Source organism: Aquarana catesbeiana, linkage group LG03 (genome assembly GCF_042186555.1).
Source record: "Aquarana catesbeiana isolate 2022-GZ linkage group LG03, ASM4218655v1, whole genome shotgun sequence".
In the NCBI taxonomy this organism is placed as follows: Eukaryota; Metazoa; Chordata; class Amphibia; order Anura; family Ranidae; genus Aquarana; species Aquarana catesbeiana.
The window spans coordinates 331,522,131-331,536,285 of NC_133326.1; the positions used below are offsets into that span (position 1 = coordinate 331,522,131).

General features: G+C 45.8%; 1 protein-coding gene across 3 annotated transcripts in view; it reads left to right on the plus strand.

The window, feature by feature from the left end:
• Positions 1 to 14,155, plus strand: part of F12 (coagulation factor XII) — a 141,786-nt gene that overhangs the window by 88,061 nt on the left and 39,570 nt on the right. For all 3 annotated transcript variants that reach the window (XM_073620518.1, XM_073620519.1, XM_073620520.1), the window contains one exon: positions 993 to 1,090. In XM_073620518.1, the coding sequence (XP_073476619.1) occupies positions 993 to 1,090 (98 nt within the window). The remainder of the gene's footprint in view (positions 1 to 992; positions 1,091 to 14,155) is intronic.

Consider the following 14,155-nt stretch of genomic DNA (forward strand, 5'->3'; position numbering starts at 1 on the left):
ATAAAAATTGCAATAAGTGTATATTGATTGGTTTGCGCAAAAGTTATAGCGTCTACAAAATAGGGGATAGATTTAAAGTAATTTTAATTATTATAATTTTTTTTTTTACTAGCAATGGCGGCGATCTGCGATTTTTATGACTGTGACATTATGGCGGACACATCGGACAATTTTGACACATTTTTGGGACCATTGGCATTTATACAGCGATCAGTGCTATAAAAATGCATTGATTACTGTAAGAATTTCACTAGCCATGAAGGGGTTAACACTAGGGGGTGATCAAGGGGTTAATTGTGTTCCCTGCTATGTGTTCTAACTGAAGGGGGGATGGGACTTGCTATGGGAAGAGATAGATCGGTGTTCATACTTTGTATGAACACACGATCTGTCTCTTCTCCCCTCAGAGAACCGGGATCTCTGTGTTTACACACAGAGATCCCGATTCTTGCCGTGTTACGAGCGCGCGCTCCTAGTTGCCTCACAAAGAAGCGACGTAACATGACAGCGATTTGTGCAGCTGATTTGTACAACTGCGGCGGCTGGTTGGCAAGCGGTTAAAAAAATAAATAAAAAAGCAGCTTTCATTGCAATACTCACCTAAGACTCAGTTTCCTCCTGCCACTGCTGCTTGCCTTCTGGGTTGCAAAATGCCTGGCATCACTCAACCCACTTCCTGTGAAGCATTTTGTAGCCCTCCATGCCACCCTGGGCTCTCAGTGCCTGTGTGTATGTGTGTGTGCACTTGGAGGAGGTTGTTGATGCATTGTGAGCTTTGTTCCAAATCTGCGGTTGGGCTTTATCCTATTACTTATCTAGCTGGCTGAAGCAGCATCCACAAAGTAACGACTAGACATCATGCTTTTATTTGCAGCAGTTTCAAAAAGCAACCAAATAATTCAATTGGGGTGTTATGGAATATTCCACTTTGTGCATCAACATTTCACTTTGCACTGCCTTGTTTAATCAAAGCAATCTGTTGTCATTTACAGGAGCCCAGATGGAGATGCACAGCCTTGGTGCTTCATACAGAAGGATGGAATCCTCGCTTGGGAACACTGTGATATTCCTCATTGCCACCGGCCTACAGGTACACTAAAACCAACAGGAAGAAGCCTTCTGGTGATAGATAAGAAGTTAACACAATCATATAATGGATAGAAATTCACAAATGCCTGCCCCTTTAACATGGTATACCAATCCGTCTAAGCTTACATGTGTAACCATAACATTTTACATTTATTTTAATATTTATTACACTTTTGGAACAGTTTACCTGGTTTCCCCACATCACAGATTGTACCTTGTTTCAGACCAAAAGTAAATATGATCCAGAAATGCATTGAGTCTAAACTAGCCTTTCTCAAACTTTTTTCACCAGAGGAACCCTTGTAAAAAAGAATGAGATCTCGGGGAAGCCCCAAAATAATTATCTGATCTAGAGCTCACAGTACATTGGTGTTACATATTCAGTGAGTAGATATAATAATAAATTACAGAATAAAAAAATAAAATGTACTCCATGTGAAACATGGAATTGCTTTGGTGCTCAGTGAAAACACAAAATGTTCTTTGGTGCACAGTGACAGCACTAGATTTGCTTTGGAGCACAGTGACAACACTACATTTGCTTTGGTGCACAATGACATTATTACATTTGCTGTGGAGCACATTGAAAATACCAGATTTGCTGTAGAGTACAGTGAAATTGCTAAATTTGCTTTGGTGCACAGTGACAAATGAAAATTTCATTTTTACCTTGCAAGCAGTGTGTTGAATCGACAATACACCAAAGTTGCAAAAAAGAAGAGGACAGAAGAGCCAGAGAGAAGTGAAAACACCATCAAAAGTAAATAGTGGAACCACTAGACAAACTCCAGTGACACATGCAGCTCTCAGCTTTTCTAAAGGGTCGCATTTCAATGTTAAATTATCTTCAAAGAGGTGGAAACTCTGCAAGCCATGATGCTCTCTATTACAACAATGTTCATGACACCCAGTTGCACTTTACCATGAGAGCTGAGCCACTTCTCTCATCCTGCACTGCTGGCTCACAATGGGGACGTCATGTGCCATATCTCAGAGTTCTGTTGGGCTGATATCAATTCTTTTGGTGCTACACAGCACAGTAGCTTTCACTTTCTGCCCCAGAAACACAACAAGAAGTGACAGAAATCTTTCCAGAGTCAGTGAAGATCTTGTAACAGTTTTCTCCAGAACAGGTGCCTCCATTGGAAGTCCCCCCCCCATTTTTCCCCCTAAACACAAGATCTCTTTGCCACCTCTGTTCTTGCTCATTGAGGAGCTTTGGGTATTCACATCTACCTTTGCATGTTTCAACACCTCCTTTTGGACCATCCATTATAAAAATAAACAAAACACATTAACATTTATAGAAAAGCCCCATATTTTGACAATAAGGTGGCACCGAATATCTTGGATCCTCCAAGGAGAGTTCATACCTTTTTGGAAAAATTTTTGCTTGTGGGAGATGTAGGGGTTGTAGAACTAATAGACCTGAACCTGAAAAGAAGAAAAAACCTTTTTTATCAGGACATTTCATGTGCCACCATACATGTTATATCTGCTCTGCGATGCCCCTGTGGGTTTCAGTATATAGGTTTACTAAGTGACCCCTTAGAAAATGTATTTCTGAATATATTCATAATATCCAGTTAGAGCATAAAAATCAGTGTCTCCCTACATTATAGAGAGGTCCGCAACATATGCCAGCAGCCTGTCATTTTGGGGCATTGAGTTTGTGAGACCCTATTGGAGGAGGATAACTAGGATGAGAAGCATCTTTCAAAAAGAAACTAGATGGATTTTCACCATGAATATTTTCCACCCAGGTGTCATATATATATATATATATATATATATATATATATATATATATATATATATATATATATATATATACAGTGCCATATACAGTGTATTCACCCCCCTTGGCATTTTTCATGTTTTGTTGCCTCACAACGTGGAATTAACATGGATTGTTTGAGGCTTTGCATCATTTAATTTACAGAACATGCCCACAACTTTGAAGATGTATTTTTTATTTTTATTGTGAAGCAAACAACAAATAGGACAAAATAACAGAAAAAGTCAATGTGCATAACTATTTACCCCCTAAAGTCAATACTTTGTAGAGCCACCTTTTGCTGCTATCACAGCTCCAAGTCGCTTTGGATAAGTCTCTATGAGCTTGCCACATCTTACCATTGGGATTTTTGCCCATTCCTCCTTGCAAAACTGCTCCAGCTCCATCAAGTTGGATGGTTTGCGCTTGTGAACAGCAATCTTTAAGTCTGACCACAGATTTTCTATTGGATTGAGGTCTGGGCTTTGACTAGGACATTCCAGCACATTTACATGTTTCCCCTTAAACCACTCAAGTGTTGCTTTAGCAGTGTGTTTGGGGGTCATTGTCCTGCTGGAAGGTGACCTCTGTCCTAGCCTCAAATCACACATAGCGTGGTACAGGTTTTGCTCAAGAATAACCCTGTATTTAGCACCATCCATCTTTCCCTCAACCCTGACCAGTTTCCCAGTCCGGACTGCTGAAAAACATCCCCACAGCATGATGCTGCCACCACCATGTTTCACTGTGGGGATGGTGTTCTTTGGGTGATGTGATGTGTTGGGTTTGCGCCAGACATAGCGTTTTCTTTGATGGTAAAAAAGTTCAATTTTAGTCACATCAGACCAGAGCACCTTCCTCCATACATTTTGGGAGTCTCCCACATGCCTTTTTGCAAACTCAAAACGTGCCATTTTGTTTTTTGCTGAAAGTAATTGCTTTCTTCTGGCCACTGGAGTGTATGGCTTATTGTTGTCCTATGTACAGATACTCCAGTCTCTGCTGTGGAACTCTGCAGCTCCTCCAGGGTTACCTTAGGTCTCTGTGCTGCCTCTCTGATTAATGCCCTCCTTGCCCGGTCTGTGAGTTTTGGTGTGCGGCCGTCTCTTGGCAGGTTTGCTGTTGTGCCATGTTCTTTCCATTTGGTTATGATAGATTTGATGGTGCTCCTAGGGATCATCAAAGATTTAGATATTTTTATAACCTAACCCTGACTTCTACTTCTCAGCAACATTGTCCCTTACTTGTTTGGAGAGTTCCTTGGCCTTCATGGCAGTGTTTGGTTAGTGGTGCCTCTTGCTTAGGTGTTGCAGCCTCTGGGGCCTTTCAAAAAGGTGTGTATATGTAATGACAGATCATGTGACACTTAGATTGCACACAGGTGGACATCATTTCACTAATTATGTGACTGGTTGCACCAGAGCTTTTTATGGGCTTCAAAACAAAGGGGGTGAATACCTTCACACATGCCAATTATCAGTTTTTTATTTCTGAAAAATCGTTTTATGTATATATTTTTCTAATTTTACTTCACCAACTTAGACTATTGTGTTCTGATCCATCACATATAATTCAGATAAAAAAAATATTGAACTAAAGGCTGTAATGTAACAAAATGGGTAAAAAGCCAAGGGGGTGAATACTTTTGCAAGGCACTGTGTGTGTATCTCAGAAAATTTGAATATTACATAAGACCAATAAAAAAAGGATGTTTAATACAGAAATGTTGGCTTACTTAAAACGTATGTCCATGTACATTACAGTATGCACCCAATACTTGGTCAGGGCTCCTTTTGCATTTATTACTGCATCAATGCGGTGTGGCATGGAGGCGATCAGCCTGTGGCACTGCTGAGGTGTTATGAAAGCTTTTGATAGCTGCCTTCAGCTCGTCTGCATTGTTGGGTCTGGTGTGTCTCATCTTCCTCTTGACAATACCCTACAGATTCTCTATGGGGTTTAGGTCAGACGAGTTTGCTGGTCAATCAAGCACAGTAATACCATGATCATTAAACCAGGTATTGGTACTTTTGGCAATGTGGGCAGGTACCAAATGCTGCTGGAAAATGAAATCAGCATCTCCATAAAGCTGGTCAGCAGAGGGATGCTTTAGGTGCTCTTGAATTTCCTTGAGGGCTGTGCTGACTTTGGACTTGATAAAACACAGTGGACCATCTCCAACAGATGACATGGCTCCCCAAATCATCATTGACTGTGGGAACTTCACACTGGACCTCATGCAACTTGGATTCTATGCCTCTCCACTCTTCCCCTGGACTCTGGGACCTTGATTTCCAAATGAAATGCAAAAATTTACTTTCATCCGAAAAGAGGACTTTGGACCACTGAGCAACAGTCCAGTCTTTTTTGTCCTTAGCCCAGGTAAGACACTTCTGACGTTGTCTCTGGTTCAGGAGTGGCTTGACACAAGGAATGCGACAGTTGTAGCCCATGTCCTGGATCCGTCTGTGTGTGGTGCCTGAAGCACTGACACTAGCCGTAGTCTACTCCTTGTGTATCTCCCCCCAATTCTTTAATGGCCTTTGCTTCATAATCCTCTCAAGTCTGCGGTTATCCCTGTTGCTTGTGCACCTTTTTCTACTACACTTTTTCCTTCCACTCAACCTTCCATTAATGCTTGGACAGATCACTCTGTGAACAGCCAGCTTGTTTTAGCAATGACCTTTTGTGACCTACCCTCCTTGTGGAGGGTGTGAATGGCTGTTCTGGACAACCGTTTAGTCAGCAGTCTTCCCGATAATGGTGTAACCTACTGAACCAGACTGAGAGACCATTTAAAGTGATTGTAAAGTCTCGTTTAAAAAAATAAAAATAAATAACAAACATGATATACTTACATCCTCTGTGCAGTTGGTTTTGCACATAGCAGCCTGGATCCTCCTCTTCTCGTGTCCCTCTTCGCTGCTCCCGGCCCCTCTCTCCTGTCGAGTGCCCCCACAGCAAGCAGCTTGCTATGGGGGCACCGAGCCAAGTCACAGCTCCGTGTGTCCATTCAGACATGGAGCCCTGACCCGGCCCCGCCCCTCCTGTCATGAATCTGCAGTAATGTTTTATGCCCTGTCTATCCGCTTACCTCTGGTCTGTGTATCAGCTTAGGGACTGCGCTCTCACACCTGCATGTTTAAGTAACTTTCTCTCAGCATGGCTCCACCCAAGTCTCTAGCAGGAAACACTATTTAACACCGTGCACTGCAAGCCAGCCTTGCCCGAGCAATAGTGTGTTTAGGCTCCCCTGTGTGTGTCTTACCGTGTGCTCTACGTTTGATTCCGTGTACCGACTTGGGCTTGTGCTGCTGACTATCCCTGCTTGTTACCCTGCCTTTTGGCATGTCCACCTGACCATCCCTGTCTGTTTGTTACCCCGACCCTTGGCTTGTCCTCCTGACTATTCCTTGTTGCCCTGCAATACCGTTTCCTCTCCATCCACCAGAGCCTGCCGTGAATGTGAGCTGGGAGACCCTGGGGGCCGCGACCTGGAGTCAGTTTCAGTGAAGTCCATCCTCACCATCAGAGGCTCTGGTGAAAACCTGCTTGCTCTTAGACTCCGCGCCCTGGGCAATCTATGCTCTAGCTCCCTGTTCGATCCATGTCGGTGCTCAGGTGGAGCTGCTTTCCTGAACCACCCAGAGCTCCATCTGCAGCACTCAGCAGAAGGGTCCACAAGCTTAGCGGTGCGCTCCTGACCCCAGCGGTGTGCATCTGTCACCTGGCCTCAGGTGACCTGATATTCGTGAACACAGATGGAGAGAGATGGGGCTCAGGTAAGTAATTAGGGGTGGTGGGGAGGCTTCTACACAGAAAGTTTTTTATCTTAATGCATAGAATGCATTGGGATAAAAAAAACTTCTGCCTTTACAACTCTTTTAAAGGCTCAGGGAACCTTTACAGGTGTTTTGAGTTAAAGTGTTTGTTAACTCAAAATAGTAAAACACTGCCAGCCCCTCTATTAAAGGCAGGCATACCACACTGTGTAAGTCTTTTCGAAAAACAAGGAGTGTTAATATCTTTTTAAGGCAATCTTCAGGCCGGTCACTTGACTCACAGCTGCTTTACAGCTTGGATACATGGCTACTGCAGGAGGGGCCGAGGTCTCCCTCTCACATCAGCCTCTCCCGTAGAAGCCCTGTCTCAGATATGTAAAGCGGTCACGAGTTACCTGTCCGGCCTAAAGATAGCTCTAAAAATGTATTTACAATCCTCGTTTTTAGAAAAAATGTACACACTGTGGTATGCCTGCCTATAATAGAGGGACTGGCAGTGACCATTATAGGTTTTTTATTTTTACTAATAGCGGTAGGGATGGGGGGGGTGGAGACAGACACAGAACACGGAGATGACAGGCAGGGAGGAGGGGGTGAGAGGGAGAGAGGAGAGCAGAGTGGGACAGCTGCGGATGAAGAAGGGACATAAACTGACCACGGTTTGGGGCTCAGCAGCCCTGATTATCGTAATCAGCGCAGAGAGGGGGGACAGATAGTGGCAGGATCAGCCAGGGGGCAGATTACACAGCACATGCATTGTGGTGTTTAATCTGCTTTAAGAGAACAGGATCTGAATTTTTTTCTGAATTTAGCTAGATTAGAGTGTGACACCATGGGGTTGATTTACTAAAGGCAAATAGACTGCACTTTACAAAGAGCAGTTGCCCTCTGCAAGTGCAGTTGTTCCAGAGCTCAGTAAATGAGGTAAGGCTTCATTTTGCAAAGAGTACCCAATCATGTGCAAGGATAATAAAAAAACTGCATTTTTGCTTGCACATGATTGGATGGTGGAAGTCAGCAGAGCTTCTGCTCATTTACTAAGCTCTGAAGCAACTGCTCTTGCAGAGTGCAACTGCACTATGCAAAGTGCACAGTCACTTTGCCTTTAGTAAATCAACCCCCATGAGTCTACAATATTGAACTTTTTCACAATATTCTAATTTTCTGAGATGCTGAATTTTGGGTTTTCACTAGCTGAAAGCCATAATCATCAAAATTAAAAGGAAGAAATGCTTGAAATATATCTGTAAGAGAACTATTAGTTCCCGTTCGGTACGCACTCGCTCGCATGCGCGTGCACACAATCGGATGTGTAAGAGAACTATGAGTTCCCGTTCGGTACGCACTCGCGCGCATGCGCGTGCACACGATTGGATGCAGATGCCAATTACGCGTGTGCGACGGACGGCGTGCACGCACGGGAGCGCGCCCCTAACGCCAGTTGGCGCCAGCCGGCCTATTTAAGGAAGTGCTCTACCCTCAGACTGGTGCTGACTGGTCTTCAGCTGTACCCTGATACCTGAACCCTGCTACTACTTGCCTGATTACCTGTTAATGAACCTGGCTTGCCTTGTCTCTGCTTCTGGATCCTGTTTCTACCCTGACTACCAGCTTCTGATCCTGGCTACCCATTGGACTCCGTTTATGCCTGCTGCCTTGTACTGCGCTGCTCGCCTGTTACCAGATCCAGCTATCCACGTGACTTCGCTTCTGCCTGCTGCCTTGTACCCTGCTGCCCGCCTGTTACCGAACCCGGCTACCCTTGTGACTCTGCTCCTGCTTCTGGCATATCTCCTTGTTACCCTGCAAGTGCCTGCAATCACAGTCTTGCAACCTGCAGCGACTTCCTGCTGCAAGTATTCCAGAGACTTCACAGCACCTGGCATTCCAGCACCACAGTTCCTGCAGAGTGCCTCCTTAAGCCCAGCTGATCCTTGGCACAGAACCGCATATCCTGGTCTGACGGTGTCTCTGCTCATCCAAGATTGCATCCTCCGCCATCAGTTTCCGGGTCTGCAGCTGCAGGCACTCGTGTCCCTCCTGGTCCTCGGCTCCCGCTGTTCCACTTCCAGCGGAACCTGGACTGGAGATACAATAGAGGCCAACCTCGTCATTTCAGTCTCCAATCAGGTACGTGACAGTACCAGTCAGCCACAAATGGAGTCTGAAAGGGAGGTCTCTCTTCTGTCAACCCTCTGCCGGACTGTTACCGTGCTTTCTCATGTGGTGCAGGGGTTGCATAAAGACTTTGTTCAACTCCACGACCAACTACAGTCAATATCCAGTCCGGTCTCCACCACTGAGTCTACAAGAGTCATGGATTCTGCTGCACAAATCACAACTTGTAATCATGTGGGACTTTCTTATCCTCCTGAGCCTAGAGTACCTTTGCCTGGCGACCGTAAAGGATTCAGAACTTTTCAGAATGCCTGTGAGCTTTATTTCTCTCTACTACCCCACCCCTTTTCTACCGAAGAAGTGAAGGTCGGCTTCCTCATCTCCTTGCTGCTGGGTGAACCCCAGGCCTGGGCTCACCAACTCCGGGAGCAACGTGATCCTGTCTTGGCTTCTGCAAGCTCCTTTTTTGCCTCTATGGCCCAACTGTATGCTGATCCGTTCTGTCAACAGACTGCCGAAACCACCCTAAGGCATCTGCAACAGGGCCCCAGGCCTGTGTAGGATTATGTTTCGGACTTCCGATTATGGAGCACTGATACCAAATGGAATAGTTCTGCACTACATTTTCAGTTTCGTCTCGGCCTGTCAGAGGCTATCAAGGATGAACTGGCCAGGGTGGATGCACCCACCTCCTTGGATGACTTGATTCATCTCTGCATTTTGATTGATCGCTGCCTGCGTAAAAGACAGTCCGAGAGAACCGGAAACCTTAATTTGTTGCCTGCACAGCCCAAGGCCCAGTTACCTCCTTTCTCTGCGGTTATGCCTAATGACACAGCCAATGTTAAGAGGGTCGCACACACCAGCTTCCCGAGACCTCCTCTGCCCAAACAGGAACGATCTCGTCATCACCAGCTCAGACTCTGCCTTTACTGTGGCGATGGAGGACATTTTCTGCAATGTTGTCCCCGAAGACACCTTAGGAGATCATCTTCTCCACCTCATATGGTTGCTTCCCTAAACCCTGGACAGAACCACATCTTGCTGCCAATCTCTCTCCAGTATGCAGGAAAGACTCTCACAGTTTCTGCCATCGTGGACTTTGGGGCCTGTAGCTGTTTTGTGGACTCTTCTTTCGCAAATTTGCATGAACTACCTTTATGTACCAAGAAAAACAGCTTCTCAGTTCACCTAGCCGATGGTACGGGCATTAAATCTGGACCTGTTACGCTAGAAACTGTACCTATTCCCTGTTCTATCACTTCTGGACATCGGGAGCTCCTTCGTATGGATGTCATCACATCCCCACTTTTTCCTGCTATTCTTGGACAACCCTGGCTGAGGGCACATAATCCTCTCATCAATTGGTCATCCGGAGAAGTGTCTTTTTCCTCTAACTATTGCAGGGAGAACTGCTTCCCTCCTATACCCAGTTCCGGAGAGCCACTCCTCTGCATCAGTGCAGATTCTGAGACTGTTAAACTTGTGCCATCCGTTTATCATGAGTACCTGGATGTTTTCAACAAGAAGAATGCTGACACTCCCCCCTCACAGACCCTATGACTGCCCTATTGAACTTTTGCTGGGCGCTGAAATTCCCTTTGGCAGAATTTTTCCTCTCTCTGAGCTTGAACTGGAGGAACTTCGAAAGTACATTAAGGAAAACCTTGATAAGGGCTTTATAAGCCTTCCTCTTCCCCTGCTGGAGCGGGAATTGTCTTTGTTGAAAAAAAGGATCACACACTCCGGCCTTGTGTTGATTACCGGGACTTAAATAAGGTAACGATTAAAAACCGATACCCCCTGCCACTTATCCCTGAACTGTTTCAGAGACTGCGAGAAGCACGTGTCTTCTCTAAATTGGATCTAAGAGGAGCATATAACCTGGTTAGAATTAAGGAAGGACATGAATGGAAGACGGCCTTTAGGTCTCGTTTTGGGCACTTTGAATATTTAGTGATGCCCTTCGGACTCTGTAATGCACCAGCTACCTTCCAGCATTTTGGGAACAATGTTTTTCGGGACTTCCTTGACGTATTTACCATTGTCTACCTGGATGACATACTAATTTTCTCCTCCTCCCTTGAATTACATCGAGTCCATGTTAAAAAGGTATTAGACAGACTAAGGAAACATCACCTTTATGCCAAAACTGAAAAGTGTGAGCTCGAGAAACTTACTATCCAGTTCCTGGGCCTCATTATTTCCGCAGATGGGATTGCCATGAACCCACAGAAGGTATCTGCAGTACTCGACTGGCCGGCTCCCACTGATAAGAAGTCCGTGCAGCGATTCGTGGGGTTTTCTAACTTCTACAGGAAGTTTATCAAGAACTTCTCAGGTATCATATCCCCTATTACACAATTAACCAGATCAGGCACAACTTTCACATGGACTGTAGAAGCTCAAACTGCTTTTGAGAGGTTAAAGGGCCTTTTTACATCTGCACCCATTTTGAGACACCCTGACCCTACTTTGCCTTATGTTCTCGAGGTTGATGCCTCTGAGATTGCTGTGGGAGCCATACTGTCGCAGCGACAGGGAATAAAATCCTTACTCCACCCTGTCGCCTTCTTTTCCAGAAAACGAAGTGCCTCAGAAAGGAACTATGACGTGGGTGATCGGGAGTTACTGGCTATCAAATCTGCCTTGGAAGAATGGCGCTATCTTCTTGAAGGAGCAGCACATCCCATTCTTGTGTTCACCGACCACAAGAACCTTGAATATTTAAAAGCAGCCAAGAGACTAAGACCCCGCCAGGCCAGATGGGCCCTCTTTTTTGCGAAGTTCTGCTTCCATATCACCTATCGGCCTGGATCCAAGAATGGGAAGCCTGACGCCCTTTCTCGTATGTTCCAAGACACTGAGGTTCCCTCTGAGCCCGATACTATTCTACCAGCTAAAATTTTTCTTCTGTTACAGATGGATCTCATTCCTCAAATTAAGTCAGCAGTTCAGAACTATTCCCCACCTCAAGAACTCCACCTTCAGCTGAAAGAAGGTCTCTACTTTCATGACGAACAGATCTTCGTTCCTGAGCAGTTACGGTAAGCAGTGCTTTACATGTGTCATGACCACCCCTTGGCAGGTCATTTCGGAGCACATAAGACATCAAATCTGGTCCTTCGCTCCTTCTGGTGGCCAAACCTGGTGCAAGATTGCAGGGACTATATTAACTCCTGCACAACATGTCTTCGGAATAAGTCTGACAGAGCCAAAAATTGGGGTCTATTGGAACCCCTTCCTGTCCCTGATAAATTATGGACCATGATTGCCATGGACTTTATTGTCGAACTACCCCCATCAGAGGGCTTCACCACCATTTTTGTAATTGAGGATCGATTGTCCAAAATGGCTCACTTTGTGCCCCTGAAAGGCACCCCTTCTGCTGCAGAGACTGCCTCTTCGTTTATCAAGGAAGTTGTACGCCTTCACGGTATTCCTGCTAACATTACCTCTGACCGTGGGGTACAATTCACCTCTCAATTTTGGAAATCCTTATGTGAAGCTTTGGGCATTAAACACTGTTTGTCATCTGCATACCATCCACAGACTAACGGTCAAACAGAGAGGACAAACCAGACCCTGGAGCAGTATTTACGTTGCTTTTCTTCATTCGCACAAGATGACTGGGTCTCTCTGTTGCCATTAGCGGAGTTTGCATACAACAACTCTATACACTCTGCAATCAAACTCCCTTTTTTGCAAACTATGGGTTTCATCCATCTTTTTTGCCTGATGTTCCCCAGGAATCTTCAGTTCCAGCAGTACAAGATCGTTTAGAGTTCTGGAGGTCCAACAACCAACTCCTACAAGAAACCATCACCAAGTCCCAGGAAAATAATAAGAGATTTTATGACAGGAAGAGAAGGGGTAACCTGGACCTTAAACTGGGAGAAAAGGTATGGCTTTCTACCACGAACTTAAAGTTGGCCTGTCCCTCTAAAAAGCTTGGACCAAGGTATATTGGCCCATTCTCAGTAAAGAAAAAGATTAATGCTGTTGCCTTCGAGCTCAACCTGCCGGCAAATTTGAAGATTCACCCGGTATTTCACGTATCTCTCTTGAAACGATCCGTGGCTGATCACTTCCCTGATCGAGAACCTGAGATTCCTCCACCCTTGCTTGTTGAAGGTAACGAAGAGTTTGAGGTTGAGGCTGTTATGGACTACAGGAAGAGAAGGGGCCAGACCCAGTTTTTAATTAAATGGAAGGGCTATGGTCCTGAAGATAATTTGTGGGAACCCTCTTCTAATGTACATGCTCCTCAATTGATTCAGGCTTATCTTCAGCTTCACCTGGAGAAGAGATCCCTAGTGGGCATCCGGAGGCTGCCCGTAAGGGGGGGGCAATGTAAGAGAACTATTAGTTCCCGTTCGGTACGCACTCATGCGCATGCGCGTGCACATGATCGGATGTGTAAGAGAACTATGAGTTCCCGTTCGGTACTCACTCGCGCACATGCGCGTGCACACGATCGGATGCAGATGCCAATTATGCGTGCGCGACGGACGGCGTGCATGCACGGGAGCGCGCCCCTAACGCCAGTTGGTGCCAGCCGGCCTATTTAAGGAAGCGCTCTACCCTCAGACCGGTGCTGACTGGTCTTCAGCTGTACCCTGATACCTGAACCCTGCTACTACTTGCCTGATTACCTGTTAATGAACCTGGCTTGCCTTGACTCTGCTTCTGGATCCTGTTTCTACCCTGACTACCGGCTTCTGATCCTGGCTACCCATTGGACTCCGTTTATGCCTGCTGCCTTGTACTGCGCTGCTCGCCTGTTACCAGATCCAGCTATCCACGTGACTTCGCTTCTGCCTGCTGCCTCGTACCCTGCTGCCCGCCTGTTACCGAACCCAGCTACCCTTGTGACTCTGCTCCTGCTTCTGGCATATCTCCTTGTTACCCTGCAAGTGCCTGCAATCACAGTCTTGCAACCTGCGGCGACTTCCTGCTGCAAGTATTCCAGAGACTTCACAGCACCTGGCGTTCCAGCACCACAGTTCCTGCAGAGTGCCTCCTTAAGCCCAGCTGATCCTTGGCGCAGAACCGCTTATCCTGGTCTGACGGTGTCTCTGCTCATCCAAGATTGCATCCTCCACCACCAGTTTCCGGGTCTGCAGCTGCAGGCACTCGTGTCCCTCCTGGTCCTCGGCTCCCGCTGTTCCACTTCCAGCGGAACCTGGACTGGAGATACAAGAGAGGCCGACCTTGTCATTTCAGTCTCCAATCAGGTACGTGACAATATCACTCAGTGCGTAATGAACCTACAGTATATAATATATCATTTTTTTTTAGATGCACCTGTATATACATATATAGAATGTTTGTTGAGAACAGGCATGGTTTTATTTATTTAATAATATAAGCCCAGTGAGCTTTTCAG